At 37.8% G+C, this 18,254-nt stretch overlaps 1 protein-coding gene across 1 annotated transcript in view; it reads left to right on the forward strand.

Moving 5' to 3' along the window:
* The first annotated feature begins 1,768 nt into the window (after positions 1–1,768).
* Positions 1,769–18,254, forward strand: part of Ostm1 (osteoclastogenesis associated transmembrane protein 1) — a 31,131-nt gene continuing 14,645 nt past the window's right edge. The window contains exons 1-2 of the mRNA XM_046430429.2: positions 1,769–2,258; positions 9,150–9,264. Of these exons, the coding sequence (XP_046286385.1) occupies positions 1,857–2,258; positions 9,150–9,264 (517 nt within the window). The 5' untranslated portion in view covers positions 1,769–1,856. The remainder of the gene's footprint in view (positions 2,259–9,149; positions 9,265–18,254) is intronic.

Consider the following 18,254-nt stretch of genomic DNA (forward strand, 5'->3'; position numbering starts at 1 on the left):
TATTTTAAACAAAACTTCAATGAATAATAGAATCTATACAATATTGGTTTATGTTTAAGATAAATTCCTAGAAGTGAACTTTCTGGGTCAATGAATATGTAAATTTATAATGTTGGTTATGCTATATTGTTTTCTACAGAAGTTTCACAATGTACACAACCACCAGCAACACATAATGGTAATTTCAATATGTAGAAAGACCTTAAAGTTACATAATGAAATTTGAGAAAATTAAGACAACTTTCTCTTTTGGAAATACATTTATTGTTATACAAATCCAATTTCCTACTATTCAGTTCCTTGGTAACAAAAATGAAACAAAATTCAGCTATCACAAGCAAACTCAGAAACACAAAACAATAACAAGTCAGGTCGGGTACAAAATAAGCTTAAAATCCCATAGAAACATAAATTGGGATATTATACTACATAGGAATCTGTGCAGTAGCTCTGCAATTTATAAGGCCAAAATGATAATCTGAAAAGGAGAAAAACACAAAACAGAAAGGAAGTAATTTTACTGCCAATCTTGTTAATTAGATACTTATCAGAAAATGGTTTTCCATGCTACGACCTTAAATTTTTTACAGTCCACCAATGGTATCAATTTGAAGTAAAGAGGGTTGCCCAGCATTTCCCAGGTTTTAGTATTGAAGGTGATGCATCCTGGAAACTCCTTCAGTTCCAAGCAGACTTGCACGTTGGCCATCCACTGCCCAGACCTGTACCCACTACCAGTCGCTACCAGTCAGATGTGGCTATTCACACTTAAATAAAATCGAAAATTCAGTTCTTCGGTCGTAGTAGCCACATTTCAGGGGCTCAACAGCTACACATGACCAGTGGCTACTGAAGGATACAGAAAATCACGTCCCCTAGTTAGGACGTAGGCCCCGAGCAGGTACAATATCCCTTATTTATAATCGTTCCTCTGGTTGCTCAAGGCCTCTCTCCCTGCAGCTTCCGAATTTTCTCCTGCTATGGCTCAGTCAAAATTCTTTAGCCAAAATTCACCTGCTCGCTAAAAGTAGCTGTATCTTCCTATAAAACACTATAAAACTCTGACCTTTGTTGCAGCCCCCCGCCATTTTCTACCTAAAACGTGCCCCTCTGATGCCTAATTGACTCCGCTGCTTAATAAAAGGCATTGCCGATCCGTCGAGGTCTGCTCCCGTTTTGATCATTTTTGCTCGCAGTTATTCTAAATGTAGATTATTATTATTTCCATCACTGCAGAAAGTTTTACCCCGCAGAGCTCTCGTAGAGAGTTGAAAGGTTGCAGAATAAAAAGCAGGCCACTAGTTCCAACACCAATAATAGCCAACAGATGTTATTGCTTTTTCTAAATAGGACGAAGAAAACCATTATGTTAACAAACAACGAAGTAAAAAACCCGTCGAAGCCCTCTTACTAGCGGACTTTCCCTGGGAACTCAAGGGACAGTAACCTCGACGGTCCAGGCCGTCGGTCTGGCTATGTGAAGTCATTCCGCAGACTTCTCGAACACAGGGAACCTGCAAAGCAGTGGTCGTTTAAGCGTCAAGACCCGCAAGGTGGGACTTTTCAAAGAGCTGGAAGCCTGTGCTGAGAGCCTCGCGCGCTCTCATCCCAGCGTCCGGCGCGCGCTCGAGAGCGAAGCCTCCGTGTCCGCGCGTCCCTGAGCGCGCGCCCCCCGAGCCTGAGGCCGTCGGCCGCCAACGGGGCGGGGCGCCGCGCACCGGGGGCGGGGCCGTGACGCGCGTGCCTCGTGACCCGGCTCTCGGCCTGCGCCCGCGGAAGCCGGAAGCGGCGGCTGGGGTTGTGCCGGCGGGGGGCGGAGAAGCAGCGGTGTGCGACCTGAGGCTGGGAACCCAGTGATGGATCAGGACCCTACAGTGGTGCGGCGGAGAGCGTCGCTGCTGCGGTGGCTGCTGCTGTTATTGCCACTGTGGTCGAGGCTGGCCTTGGGCGCGCTTCCTTTCGGCAGCAGTCCGCGCAGGATCTTGCTCGACCTCCTGTCCGAGCAGCAACTGCTGGAGGTGGAGGACTTGACCATATCCCTGCTACGGGGCGGAGGTTTGGGGCCACTGACGTTACCCCCGGATCTGCCGAATCTGGATCCCGAGTGCCAGGAGCTGCTGCTGGACTTCGCCAACAGCAGCGCAGAACTGACCGGGTGTCTAGTGCGCAGCGCCCGGCCCGTGCGCATCTGCCAGACCTGCCACCTGCTCTTCCAACAGGTCGTCAGCAAGATGGACAACATCAGCCGATCCGTGGGGGTGGGTAGAGGAACACACCCGGCACCTATGCCATGTAGGGCTGGGAGAGGAGAAGGTTGTAATGATGGTCAACTCAGGAGGCTTCAGTTTTTCCAGCCATAAACAGAGGGTTGAACTGAATGTGGAGTTTGGGGCATTGGATGGCATTGAGGCGCTTGGGGTTTTGCATTTTTACCTTTATGGGTGCTGTTGTGCATCCTGTTGGTACTTATTTTCAGATGGATGTGACTTGTTTTCTTGGGGATCCTGCTTTCCAAACTGTCTTCTTCCTTCTCCCTCTCCCGCTGCTTCTGCCACTGCTTTTCCCCCGTCTCAACCTGGAAGTCCCAGAAAGAACCCTTTCTTGAAACTACAGTGGAGTGGAGAAGCAGGTAGTGGTTAGAAGCGTGAGCTTTGTAGCCAGAAATGTTCAGATTCACCCATTGTTAGCAGTGTGTATTTGGATGAATGATCTTTTCAGAGCCTTAGTTTCCTCAACTATAAAACGAAAACAAAACAACAATAGCTGCTTAATATGGATGTTAAAAGAATTAAAAGAGATATGTATGCGAGTTCATCTTATTGATTAAGCCAGTGTGGAGCTAGTTGGCTAGGAATCCAATTCCATTCTGCTTATTAGTGCTATACTCTAAGCAAGTTACACTCTCTGCTTGTTTTCTCATTTGTAAAGTGTGGGATAAATGAAGTCAAGGAAAACTGGTACATAGTAATAGCTCTCTATGGGAGTTAAAATTTTAGGAAATGGTAAGTCTGCCCTCCATTCTTGGCACCCTGAAAGCTTTCCTGGTCATGTAGTAAGATTTAATTAAAAAAAAAAAAGGCTATTACTGTTGTAAGTACTGTCTAGGATATAGACTAGGAAAGTTTAGAGTATCACAGTTGGTGAACTGAGTCACAAGGATGCCTGGTAAGGGGAAAACATGAGGATCAAGGGAGGTTGGGGAGTGGGCAAGTTCCTCTTGTGTTGAGGGGACAGCAAGTAGTCTCATGAAAATGTGGTTAGAGTTATCTCATAAATCATAATTGATGTGGATAAATATAAACTTGTATATAGTTGCATTGTGCTTTAAGCCAGCTGATATTATTTAACATAAATGGATTTATTTGCATTAAATAAATTCTGTGGTCAATTATTCTGTAAAGAATTGGTTTTTCAAAATAGTTTAAATAAATTTAGGCTTACATGTGGTATTTTCCAAGTGTACTATTAGAGGCTATACATATTTACATATTTAAAAATATGTGTATATATAAAATATATTTCTCTGTGATTTTAAGTACCCATGGATTGTCCCTGTGAAGTATAGCAGGGAATAACAGGACATCATATTTGGTTTTGAGCAGTTAGTTGAGTAGTTTTTAGGGTGACTTTTACTATAAAGAACAAGTACTGTTATGGGCAGAATAGCCATGAGTCATGATATACAGCTTGAATCTTTTGAGGCAGCAAATACTTTTCTAATTTGTGTAGGTACTATAGATTTAAGAAAAAATTATCCCAAACTCTAGTAGTACAGTATTATAGGTATGCATTTCCACATGAGTTCCCCATACAGGGATTCTTTTCCTTCTGTGCCTCAGATTCTGCCAGTAACATAGGCACCTAGCTCACCTCACCCTAGTGTGAAGAGAGTAAAGAGGTGAAAAGAGGCCAGAAAACCTTTTCTCAAATCTGTGTTTCCTCTCCAGTTCATCCTAGACTTTGGTCTCTATTCCCCTTCTTTCCTCAGTAGAGCTGAAGGTAGTTCATTACCTCAAAAGCATGATTTCTATAGGTGCTTTATGGATTTAGTAGGCTTTTGTGGCTTGGTTTGGAAACTGAACCATTATGTGTAATAATGAACCTATGGAAAAAATGTGTTCTGATTATCATGTGAATGGAACTTGAGGAAATTAGTTGTCTTTTGGGGGGAGGTTTATTTTTCCAGAGCAATGTATTTTCTTTGACTCATTAGACTAGTCTTTCATTTAAATCAGTTTATTTAGCAAGCACCTACTACTTGAATGTTGGGCTGTTAAGAGGATATAGAAGGAGAAAGAGAATAAGGCCCAGGCCTCAAACTATCAGTATGGTTGGAGAAATAAAATAGACATATTAAGAAAAAGGAAAATATTTCCAGGGTGTTATAAATTATACCATAGCAATGTAGAAGGAAAGGATGAAGGAGATGCTGAAAGTAGGGGACAGAGAGCAAGATGTGGTTGTTTAATTAGAGAAGACTCACAGGCTGAATTTCTGACCTTCTTTAAGATGAATAGACTCAGCTTGAGAGAGGACAGGAGTTGAACAGGAGAAAAAAAAAAATCTAAGGTTAGAAACTAGCCAGGCTGTTCATGTGGGATAGCAAGCGAATTAGTTTAACTAATGGAATTATTTGATGAGAATCCTATATTCTTTATACTTCCTTGTGGAACTACTGGGACAAGGATCTCATGTAGTTTTGTAACCTCACAGTAAAGAACACAGTGATTTGTGAACCCTGAATGGTGAAACTGATAGGGACATGGTTTCATTGATCTGATCAGCCTCATGAGATTGGTTTTAAGGATGCTTTAGTCCCCTCAGATTTTGAGATAGTAAGTTCTATCCTATTCTGTTGGCTTATTTAAAACTCAAATAGATGTATCTAAGTACACATTATTACACACGTTTGTGAAAGTGCTAGTCATTTGGGTTATGCATCTGGAGAGTATTCAACACATTTTTAGGAGTAAAGGGTAAAAAATGAGAACATAGTATAATCTTTATTTTTACTGTAGGTTAACGAACAAATTCTTAGTAATATAGGGTAAAGATGGGAGCATAGCATAACATGTCTTTCATTAGATATCAGAAAATTTAATTCTTATGCATTCATTCAAAATGTTGAATACCTATTATGTGCAGGCTGTGGTAGTTACTAGTAGTTCTCTTCAAATGAGCAAAGCTTATTGACTGAAAACAGATGTTAAGGGTATCATCATACAGATAATCATTTAATTCAAGTGTGATAAATATTGTAAAGAAAAAACCCAGATGTACCAAAGCATATAACCAGGGACTGATCTTGAATGGTTGGGGTTAGGTAAAGAGACCAGTACCTAGAGCTGACACCTGAAATGTGAGAGGGCGTAGGGTGGGGAGAAAAGGTGTATATGTAAAGAAATGGCAGGTGTGAAGACTCTGAGGGTTTGGTGTGTTTGAAAATAGCACAGAGAACAGGAACTAGTGATTTGAGCCTGAAGAAGTAGGCAGGTACTAAGTCCTGTGTTCCTTGTAGGGAGTGCTAAGGATCTTAGACTCAGATTTTAAGCAGTGCAGTATTGTTGGAAGGATTAATTCTGTGGAATGACATGGTCAGATATGTACTAAAGGCCATTTGGGCAACATGAAAGAAAATGGAGGGGATAGGACTTGGGGAAGGTAGGGAAAAAGGACATGTGGGGAGATGAATTAGGAGATTATTACCGCGATGTGAGAAATGGTGGTAGGTAGGTTACATGAGGCCCATGTGTGGGGAGAAATAGATTTCGGAGATATTTAAGAAGTAGAAATGACAAGGCTTGGTTGTTAATTAAATGTGAGAGTGAAAAAGGAATTGATGATTTCCAGGGTTTTAATAAGAGCAGCTTAGTGACAGGGTTGACATTTAGTGAGATGGAAGAAAGAGCCTGTTTGGTGGGAAATCATTCACTTGATTTTGAATTGTTGGTTTTGAGGTATTTTTAGAGGTGACTGGTTCTGTAAGAGAGAGTGGAGAAATAGATGTCAGTTTCCAGGGAAGGCAGAGTGGGCAGAATCTAGGGTATGCAAGGAGAGATGGGCCTTTCAGAGGCAGGCACTTTCTCCACTGTAACCCGGGGGTAGAAGGAGAGGGTGAGTGTAGAGTGAGGCAAATCAGAGTTTTGGCTTGATGTCTTCTGTTTCTTCTGCCGACTAGGAGATTGTATCTTCTCTTGAGAGTAAAGAGAAGTCTGTTATCCAAGTTTCAAGGAGTATGGAGAAGATTTGAAATAATGGTTATAAAAAGGAGAGCAGCAAGAAAGTGAGGAGTGTAGCTTAGGATTATGGATTTATGCTGGAAACAGTCTGCTTGGTTTTTAACTTTTTGCCAGCTGCTCCCAACTTCCTAGGTGCAGGCATGAGGAATGTGGATGGTTGGGTTCATGATAGTGAGGATTCTGCCAAATGATGATGGTAGATTTGGGTATTAACAATTTTAAGTATAAATCAAGGACCAGTATTTCAGCTACTGTGTTAGGTGTTAGAGTTTCCTCCTATGGGAACTTAATGTATAGATGAAAAATCTGGACACACATAGAGGTGGATATCATGCTATAAGAAACAGCCTCGGGCAGTGGTAGAACACTCACCTAGCATATGCGAGGCCCTAGGTTCGATCCTCAGCACCACATATAAATAAATAAATAAATAAAGTTTAAAAAAAAAAAAGAAAGAAAGAAACAGCCTCAGTGTGGTTAAGTAGCTTATCCAAGGTCATGCAGAGGAAGAGGTAGTCTTTGAATTCAGGTGGATAACACTAATTTTATAGAAGTGTTAGGAGGATGAAGTGGGCTAATGCTCTTGGAGCATTTAGAACTAACTGCTCAACAAACGCATCATCATCATTGGGATTATTCATCACTTCCTTTCCATCTCCAGTGTTGCCTCCATCTTTTCATCAGACCTGAACTATGGGAATATTCAAATTAGTCTCGCTGCCTCCTCACCCTAAATATCATGAGCTAGACATTTGTTCCCCATACTCTTACTTTTCTTGTCACTGTCCTCAGAAGTCTTCAAGAATTTCCTACTGACCCTCATGACCCTTAAGGCCTTTCCCATCTGTGTTTTAACTTACCCTTCTGATGTCTTTCATTATGGAGACCAACTTTCATTATGGGGAGTCTAGCGATATTTGTCTACTGAATACTTATAAATACCACATAATCACTTTTACCATATGATCCTTTTATTCTACAGTTTCTCTTTCCTTTCTCAAAAGGATGTCTTCCTCACCTGAGCTATTCCTCATGTTGAGCACCTGTACAGGCCATACTGTATTTAGTTTTTAGCAGGGGTGAGGGCTACTGGGGACTGAACCAGGAGCATTCTACCACTGAGATACATCCTTAGCCCTTTTTACTTTTTATTTTGAGAGAGGTTTCCAGGCTGACCTTGAACTCAGAGACCTTCTGTCTCAGCCTTTGAGTAGGTGGGATTACAGGTATGTACCACTACAGCTGGCTATGCTGTATTGGTTTTTTAAGTTACTAGTTGTCAATTTGTGGAGATGCAACTTAAGTAACTGACTACACTTAGCCAAATATATCCACTTAGAGCATTCCAGGTTGGTAGCAAGGTAGCTAGGTGAAATACCATATAGCAGTTACTGTGTGCCAGATGTTATATTAAGTGATTAACATATTATTTCATTTAATATAGTAACTGTAGGACTCATGATTATGAAACTGAACCCCAGGCAGTTTAGGTCAGCTGCCCAAGATTATCAACTACTGATCTAGCCTTGTTGGATTTCTTGGCTAAGCTCTATTTAAAATAAAAAGCAGAATATGGTGGTGTTTGCCTGCAATCCCAACAACTCAGAAGGCTGAGGCAGGAGAATTGCAAGTTTGAAGCCAACTTAATGAGACCCTGTCTCAAAAATAAACAATAAAAGAGGCTGTGGATGTAGCTCAGTGATAGAGTGCCCTTGGGTTCAATCCCCAGTAATCACGCCCTTGAAAAAAATAAAATTTCTCCTACTACTTGTATTACTTTGAGATCACTCCAGGAAAATAACTTTAAAATGTTTTGTTCAATTCACTATTTTAAAAGCAAGTACTCATTTGCATCTTTTAACGAGATGACAAAACTAAACCACAAAGAGGATTAGCTTTCAGAAATGAATGTCAGTAATATTTTAAAGCAAGAATCTTTGCTTTAAGCCTGCCTTTCTTTCTTTCTTACCCCACACAGCTGATCAGTTCTTTCCCTAGAGTTACCACTGTTTCTTATTACTCATCCCATTGCATAGCTCCTTACCTGTGTCTTCAGGGAGGTTCTGGAAGCCCTAATATTGATGGGTTCTCATACTTTTATGTGCTCAAAACTCCAGGATTTGTTTGGTTTCTAGCAAATAGCAGGAGTTAAATAATTGAAGGAATGAATGTAAGTAGAATACAGTTTTTTGCTTGGAACACAAAGAAAAGTAAACAGTAAGGATTAAGTAATTTAGGAGCTTGGGTTTATTTGCATAGCATGAGTTTCTCTCATGATTAAGATGATCTGTAGAAAGCATATTTTCCTGTCTGAATACCAACTGTTTGGATACTAACTGGATATGTCACTGGATTTTCTCATGTACTGTAAGACTTTGAACCAAAAATTGCTCAAAAGATGAAACCAAATAATTTGTGATCATCTACCCACAGATTAAAAATTCTGTATGTATATGTGTATATGTACACATGTGTATGTAAACATATGTTCACTGTAAAAAAAATTAGACAGCTTAAGAGAAGTAAAAGTAAAAACTGCCATATTTCCATTATCCACAGATACTTACTGCTGCATTTTGGTAATGTTCCAGAATTTTTCCCCATGCATAAAAAGTAAGAGATTATGACACACAAGCAACTGAGACCTAATTAGTTGAGACTGTACTATAGAAGCAAATACTTGTTAAAGAAGCAAAGATTTTCTTTTCTTGCAGGTGAAATGGATGCCAATAATGATAGCTGCTAATTGTTTCATTATCATTATTACTATTAATATCACCATTATCTGATAACATCAGAATCTTACAAGGTTTATAATAAATGTTTTAATTATTTTATAAGATGTTTGCCTCAAGTTGTTTGAAAAGTCTAAAAATACTCAGATTGTATTTTTCTATCTTTTGTTTTCAGAATACTTCAGAGAGTCAGAGTTGTGTCAGAAGTCTTTTAATGGCAGATAGAATGCAAATAGTTGTGATTCTCTCTGAGTTTTTTAATACCACATGGAAGGAGGCAAATTGTGCAAGTAAGTAATTCCTCCATTTTAACGTTGCACTTGGATCAGTGGAATAGATGACAGATTTTATTTTAGTTGATTTAAAAAGCTCTGAAACTATATAATGCTTTTTATTACTAACTTTAAATGAACCGTCATTAGCATCATGGTTTGTTATTGGGCAAATACTGAAAATTAGAAAAGTGTAACAGAGAATAATATGAGCTTTGAAGTCAGACGTGGGTTTGATCCTGACCCCTGCTACTTACCAGCTGTCAGATTTTAGGCCATTAACTTTGCCTCTTGAAACTTCAGTTTCCTCATTTGTAAATTGGTGGTAATATTCGAACCTCTCTTAAATGATTGTTTTAAAAATTAATTATTAAAGAGACTCTTAATTTTACAATTAAGATAATTTGTCCAAGACATATGACCATATGAAAGAAACAAGGTGTAGAGAAGTTGGATATCTTCTGTCCTAAAAGTACATGTGTACTTTCAGGGAAGTGAACTGGATAGCTGAGTGGGCAGGAAAGGAAGACCTGGTTTTCACTCTGTTTACATTTGTGCCCTTTGAATTTTATGGTGCATGTATTTAATACCTGTTCAAAATGTACAGAAATTTTAAAAGCAGAACATTCAAATTTGTGATGAGAATATGTTAAAGGTAGAGAGATTGGTTGTTTTCTTTTCCAGGGTTATGCATTTAAAAACTTACCTCCCATTCATTGTTTTGTTTATACTTTAAAATTTATCATGACTTACATTTAGTATTTCAAGTGGAATTAAAATAGTTTTCTATAATTTTGGACTCCTCAAATTTCTCAACTGTTTTCTGTTTATTTAGTGCTAGGCATTCTAAGACAAGCATTTTAACTAGAATCTGTACCAAATTACATTGTAGCGCTTCTCATTATGCTCCCTGCATACCTATTTAATAATGACAATATAGACATTTTCTGAAAATGTTATTTAAAGGATTATTCAAATAATTTAAACTATCAAAATTTAAGAAAGCATTCTTGCTTAGACAACATATACTTGTATAAAGATGTAGCATGAGAAAAGGAATTTGAAGGAAGGAAAAAATTGGGAGCTAAGCAAGGTAACAAGTCAGCAGTTAAATAAAAAGTCTAGAACTAAATTCAAAAGGTTTTATGACTGTTCATTTTAGAGGACAGTGTTTTTTCATGAGTTAATGCCTAACATTTTTTCCCTTTTTCTCAGGGGATTGACCCAGGTTCTTAGGAACACACTCTGATGCTGGGTTACCCCCAGAGCCACCTAACTTTGTGGTTGTTTTTTTTTTTTTTTTTTTTTAATATTTTTTAGCGTTGACAGACCTTTATTTTATTCATTTATTTATATGCAGTGCTGAGAATTGAATCCAGTGCCTCACACATGTGAGGCAAGCACTTTACCATTGAGCCACGACCCCAACCCATAACTTTGTATTTTAAAGTACTGTTTGACCAGGTGCCATGGTGCATGCTTGTAATCCCAGTGGCTGAGGAGGCTGGGGCAGAAGGATCAGGAGTTCAAAGCCAGCCTCAGCAATTTAGCTATGCCCCACAGCGAGACTGTTTCTCTAAATAAAATATTAAAAAAGGGTTGTGGATTTGGCTCAGTGATTAAGTTCAATCCCCAGTACTAAAAAAGAAAACAACAACAACAACAAAAAAATTAAAGTGTAGTTTGACAAATTCATTGTACAATCTCCATTTTAAGAAATATAAATACACTTAGCCCCACTAAAGTTTAACTTTTATACTGTGGACATAGACATGTTTCATATCCTTTTTTGGTAATACTTGTGATTGAACCAAGGGCCACATGGTTGCATGTGCTCTGCCACTTAGCAACATCCCCAGCCCTTTTTAAAAATAATTTCGGTTTGAGATAAGGTCTTGCTAAGTTGTCCAGGCTGACCTTGAGCCTGTGATCCTCCTGCTTTGGCTTCCCAAGGAGCTAGGATTAAGGTGTGTACCACCATACACAGCTTAAAAGTCAGATCTTTTACTAAAAATATAAATGTAAAGTACTCTCCACCTCCTGCAAGATCAATTAGTACTACCTAAAATTCAAACTAGATAATGATTAAAAATGCCTTTTAAAAAATACCTTTTAAAAAATGAAATTATACATGTTATAATGTCAGCCCTACACTGATCAGGCATCAGCAGCTTCATCTTTAACAACCTCAGATCTATTAAGCCATTGATTTCATTGGATCCTAGCTGTCTTATGTTGATAATTAGTCATATAAATACTTCTTTTTAGCTTTACATGTAAAAGAAAAATCAATGTCCTATCTATCCAGTCTTTTTTTTTTTTTTTTAAATCAGGGACTTTAAAAAAGTGTAATTACTCTTTTAATAAAATGGCAGAAGGTGATCATGTCACACTAAAATTTTAAACTAATCATGCTCAATTAGAAATTTGATTAGGTTGCTGTCATGTTGTATATATACAAAAATCACAATATAAATATTCAAAAACCAACTTCTGGATAAATATCTTTTTATTTAAACACAAAGAATGACCAGCTTTCTCAGAATCTGTGTGAAATTGTTAAGCATGAGCCACTAGCCCACTTATCTTTTTTTTTTATTATTAGTTGTTCAAAACATTACAAAGCTCTTGACATATCATATTTCATACATTTGATTCAAGTGGATTATGAACTCCCATTTTCACCCCATATACAGATTGCAGAATCACATCGGTTACACATCCACTTTTTTACATACTGCCATACTAGTGTATGTTGTATTCTGCTGCCCTTCCTATCCTCTACTATCCCCCCCCTCCCCTCCCATCTTCTCTCTCTACCCCATCTACTGTAATTCATTTCTCTCTCTTGTTTTTTTTTCCCTTTTCCCTCACTTCCTCTTATATGTAATTTTGTATAACAATGAGGGTCTCCTTCCATTTCCATGCAATTTCCCTTCTCTCTCCCTTTCCCTCCCCCCTCTCGTCCCTGTTTAATGGTGGTCTTCTTCTCATGCTCTTCCTCCCTGCTCTGTTCTTAGTTGCCCTCTTTATATCAAAGAAGACATTTGGCATTTGTTTTTTAGGGATTTAGCTCACTTATCTTAGTTACCTTTTTCAATGATCAGATTATTAAATTTGCAGATACACAGTTGATAAATGATGCCAGTAGTAGGGATCTTAATAGTAAATAGTATGGAGTTGGTATAGTCTATCACCTAAAAGGAAAAATGGAAAGGAAAAAAATTACAAAAGAAGAACAAAGACCACTAATTTCTTTAAAAAGTTTGTTTTTAACTCAGACTTAAACCAATATGTGATCCATTTTGTAAAAATGTATTTTGAAATAAAATGTCTATTTCCTTTTTCCCTTTACTAGTAAGTACAAAACTATTAATTATATAAGTAAAAAAATTAAATGAATTTAAGAGGCTCTCTTTGTGCTGCTGTAATGAAATACCACAGATTATGTAATTTATAAACAATAAAAATTTATTTCTCACCGTCCTGGAGACTGGGAAGTCTAAGATCATGGCTCTAGCAGGTTCAGTGTCTGGTGAAGGCCTTTTCCTCAAAGATGGCACCATCTGCTCTGTCCTCACATGGCAGAAGGGACAGAAAGGGCAACAGGGGAACAAAAACCATGTCTTCACATAGCAGAAGAATGGAATAGCCAAAAAGGACAAAACTCTGTGTAAAACTTGTTTTGTAAGAACCTTAATCCCGTTCATGAGGAAGGAGTCCTCATTGACTTAATCAGCTTTAATGGCCCCATCACTTGATACTTAATGGTCATTTTGGCCATTAAGTTTCAACACCTTAGCCCCCCAAATTCATGTTATTCTCACATGCAAAACACATTCATTCCATCCCAATAGTCCCCAAAGTCTTAACTTGTTCTAGCATCAATTTTAAAGTCTATGTTCAGCCCAGAGCAGTGGCACATGCCTATAATCCCAGGGACTCTGGAGGCTGAGGCAGGAGGATTGTGAGTTCAAAGCCAGCCTCAGCAAAAGTGAGGCTTTAAGCAACTCAGTGAGACCCTGTCTCTAAATAAAATATAAAATAGGACTGGGGATGTGGCTCAGTGGTTGAGTACCCCTGAGTTTAATCCCTGGTTTCCCCCTCCCGAAAAAGTTTACATTCAGAGCTTCACTGAAATATCAAAGCCAGATGTAAGTATGCTAATCTCTATAATAAACAGCTGTTATTAAGCATATCAAACAGGCAAGTGCCACAGTGCCTGGTTCTTGTGTCTTAATTTTTAAAGTGGAGTGCAGGGGCACATGTCTGTAATCCTAGCAACTTGGGAGACTGAGGCAGGAGGATTGCAAGTTTGAGGCCCGCCTTTGCAACTTACTGAGACCTTATCTGAAAAATAGAAAGGGTTGGAGATGTAGCACGGTGGCAGAATGCCCTGGGGTTCAATCCCCAATACCATCCCCCCCATTTTTTTTAACTAAAAATATAAAGAAAAATATTCTTGTATAGCTGTACAATGTATGTGTTTTAAGCTAAATGTTATAAAATATTCAAAAAGTTAAAAAAATATAAAAGTTCATGGAATAAAAATGTTACAGTAAGTTAAATTAGTTTATTATTGAAGAAAAATCTTAGGAATAAATTTACTGTAGCCTAAGTGTGCAGTATTTATAAAGTCTACAGTTAATATTCTAGGCTTTTGTAATCACTCACCCAGAGTAACTCACTCACACAGAGTAACTAGTTCTGTAGGTACCACTCATGGTCAGTGCCCTAAATAGGTTGCCATTTTAAATTTTTTGTACTGTATTTTTCTTCTGCCTCTACTATGTGTTTATTTTTAAATTTTTATTTTATTCTAATTTGTTATATTATTATATGTTTAGGTATACAAGTAGTTAATCATTGTGTTATAATCTAGTACAATAGCAGACTTTATTGGTTTGTAGCTGAAGAGCATGACACTATATCATGTAGCCTAGGTCTGTGGAAGGCTATACTATCCAGAGTTGTTTACATACACTCTGACTTTCACACAATGAAAAAATTATAAAATGAAGCATTTTTCAGAATGTGTCCCTGACCTTAAGTTATGCATGACTGTATTCAGACCATAGAAGTGGCTATTTGAATTTTTGTAAAAATAGTATTATTTGAAAATATAAACATATAAAGATATTGTTAGAAGGGATATTGTTAAAAATAATACACAGCCCAAAACCTCTACTGGATATAACTTTTTTTTTCCTCCTTCTGTGGCAGTGCTAGGGATTAAACTCAGGGACTTGTACATGCTAGGCAAGGTCTCTACCACTGAGCCACATCCCCAGCCCAATTTAACTTGAAATAGGGTTGGCACCTAGTTTCTGTGGTTATTGTTTAATGAAAAGAAGGGTAGGAATCCAATAGAGGATGAGTGCCATCCACGTTCCTTTTTTTTTTTCTTCAAAATTTCTGTCTTTGAATAGTATTGCTCTTGATAGGAAATGAATTATTAGAAATTGATGGAACATCATGGGCTGGGGATGTGGCTCAAGCGGTAGCGCGCTCGCCTGGCATGCGTGCGGCCCAGGTTCGATCCTCAGCACCACATACAAACAAAGATGTTGTGTCCTCTGAAAACTAAAAATAAATAAATAAATATTAAGAAAAAATTCTCTCTCTTAAAAAAAAAAAAAAAAGAAAGAAAGAAATTGATGGAACATCAAAAGAAACGTTAAGAGTCCAGCTCTTCACCTGTGGTGTATATACACAACAGAATATTACTCAGCATTGAAAGAAAATAAAATAATCACATTTGCAGGTAAATGGATAGAGTTAGAGAATATTATGCTAAATGGAGTAAGCCAATCCCCAAAAACCAAAGGCCAAATGTTTTCTCTGATATGTGGATGTTGATCCATAATGGGGATGGGAGGAATGGAGGAACTTTAGATAGGGCAAAGGGGAGGGAGGGGAAGGGGGGATGGGGGGTAGGAAAAATGGTGGAATGAAATGGATATCATTATCCTAAGTACATGTATGAAGATACGAATGGTGTGACTCTACTTTGTGTACAACCAGGGACGTGAAAAATTGTGCTCTATATATGTACTATGAATTGAAATGCATTTTGCTGTCATGTAGAACAAATTAGAATACATAAATAGATTTTTTTAAAGAAGAGTCCAGCTCTTCCTACCACAGTACAAATAACATGGATATTAGCTTTTCCTTGTGGAGAATGACTGCTAAGGGGTAAAGAAACTATATAAATGATTTCTCCTGTACAGAATTATAAAGCTGTTAGCAGTAATATATTGTTGACATAGGAATATATAGCCTTGTTATTGAGACCTTACCTGGTTATCTTGTATATACCAAGTTGAATAATTAGCAGAATGACCAGATTTGATGAGACTATGGACTGTTTTATTGTCAAGTGTTTTTTTTGGCAAGTAGTATATATCATGAACTATTATTGTATTAAGAAGGGCCTCCAAATTTACTATTTCAGATGTTTGCTCTTATGTGGTAAAAACACTTTTTCTTTGTGAGCAGCCTATATCTACAGTGATATGAATGATAATTTATGATTACAACAATGCTATTGAACCACTGTGTAATCCTGATATACATTCTGATTCATAACAGGAAGATTAACCTGAAATTAGTACACATGGCTTATGCACTGATGTTTGAAAAGTCAACAGTGAAACTTACTGGTTAACCAGAAGGTCAGTTAATGAGAGCTCTTTCCCATATTTTACCTAGTGGAAATGGACTACTAAGCATCAGGGTTTATTTATTTCTATCTTTAAAATGTCTACGTTTTCTTATTAAGTTTAATTAAAAATTTCCACAGTTTATTTTTTTTTTAAATTTTTTATTGTTGGTTGTTCAAAACATTACATAGTTCTTGATATATCATATTTCACACTTTGATTCAAGTGGGTTATGAGCTCCCATTTTTACCCCATATAGAGATTGCAGAATCACATCAGTTACACATCCATTGATTTACATATTGCCATACTAGTGTCTGTTGTGTTCTGCTGCCTTTCCTATCCTCTACTATCCCCCCTCCCCTCCCCTCCCCTCCCCTCTTCTCTCTCTGCCCCCTCTACTGACATTCATTTGTCCCCCTTGTATTATTTTTCCCTTTCCCCTCACTTCCTCTTGTATGTACTTTTGTATAACTCTGAGGGTCTCCTTCCATTTCCATGCAATTTCCCTTCTCTCTCCCTTTCCCTCCCACCTCTCATCCCTGTTTAATGTTAATCTTCTTCTCATGCTCTTCGACCCTACTCTGTTCTTAGTTACTCTCCTTATATCAAAGAAGACATTTGGCATTTGTTTTTTAGGGATTGGCTAGCTTCACTTAGCATAATCTGCTCTAATGCCATCCATTTCCCTGTAAATTCTATGATTTTGTCATTTTTTAATGCAGAGTAATACTCCATTGTGTATAAATGCCACATTTTTTTTATCCATTCATCTATTGAAGGGCATCTAGGTTGGTTCCACAGTCTTGCTATTGTGAATTGTGCTGCTATGAACATGGATGTAGCAGTGTCCCTGTAGCATGCTCTTTTTAGGTCTTTAGGGAATAGACCGAGAAGGGGAATAGCTGGGTCAAATGGTGGCTCCATTCCCAGCTTTCCAAGAAATCTCCATACTGCTTTCCAAATTGGCTGCACCAATTTGCAGTCCCACCAGCAATGTACAAGTGTACCCTTTTCCCCACATCCTCGCCAGCACTTGTTGTTGTTTGACTTCATAATGGCTGCCAATCTTACTGGAGTGAGATGGTATCTTAGGGTGGTTTTGATTTGCATTTCTCTGACAGCTAGAGATGGTGAGCATTTTTTCATGTACTTGTTGATTGACTGTATGTTCCTCCTCTGAGAAGTGTCTGTTGAGGTCCTTGGCCCATTTGTTGATTGGGTTGTTTGTTCTCTTATTGTCTAATTTTTTGAGTTCTTTGTATACTCTGGATATTAGGGCTCTATCTGAAGTGTGAGGAGTAAAGATTTGTTCCCAGGATATAGGCTCTCTATTTACCTCTCTTATTGTTTCTTTTGCTGAGAAAAAACTTTTTAGTTTGAGTAAGTCCCATTTGTTGATTCTAGTTATTAACTTTTGTGCTATGGGTGTCCTATTGAGGAATTTGGAGCCCAACCCCACAGTATGTAGATCGTAGCCAACTTTTTCTTCTATCAGACGCCGTGTCTCTGATTTGATATCAAGCTCCTTGATCCATTTCCACAATTTACTTTAGATATTCTGAAGCTTGCCCTGTTAGTGATTATTGTTTTCTATAAAACTGATTTTGAAAACAGCAGAGTTCTTTATACAAACTTGTAATAGATGCCAAATACTTTATTTAAAGATGCATAATTCCCATTATGATGATTTTTTGGGCTTCTGTGAAAGGTCTTCACTTGGATCCTTAGCACCTTTAAGATTGCCTCTTAAGCTGAAGCCTGAGCCCTCACTGAGACAGAAGCTATGCTAATGTGTCCTTGATGAGGCTCCATTGATTATCTGAGAGAGGGAAATTCATAATGACCACTTCACTTAGTGCTTATAGGAAGCTTTATAATTGCTAATAGTCTTTAACTTACTAATTTCTAAAATACATAGCTTCTCACTGTTTATAACCTTATGCCCCAGTTTCAGGAAAAGGATACAAGAGGAATTTACTGAAGTTCCTTTGTTTTGAAGCAGAAAGTCAGGGCTTTTTAATAATGAAGACATTTTTAACCCTATTAAATAATGAACTCCTTTGTGCTTTATGATTCTGCTAACAGTTATTGAAAAAGTTTTGATGGTTGAGTACAGTGCTTAACCAGATGACAAGAATGTATTAGCTTTTAGTTTAACTTGCAGATTATCTTCAGTGAAATGTAAATGGCTGTTAGTAAAATACAAGAGATTATGTCTTTTTGTTCTTCAGAGAAGCTTTATTTATAAATTACTTTTTAAATAAAGAAATTATTTTAATTATGTATCATGTGTAGAAGAAATTGCTATGGTCTCTCATAGTAAAAGGCTTTATACTATTG

Source organism: Marmota monax, unplaced genomic scaffold (genome assembly GCF_021218885.2).
Source record: "Marmota monax isolate L192 unplaced genomic scaffold, Marmota_monax_Labrador192_F-V1.1 WCK01_AAM20220418_F8-fsc00013, whole genome shotgun sequence".
In the NCBI taxonomy this organism is placed as follows: Eukaryota; Metazoa; Chordata; class Mammalia; order Rodentia; family Sciuridae; genus Marmota; species Marmota monax.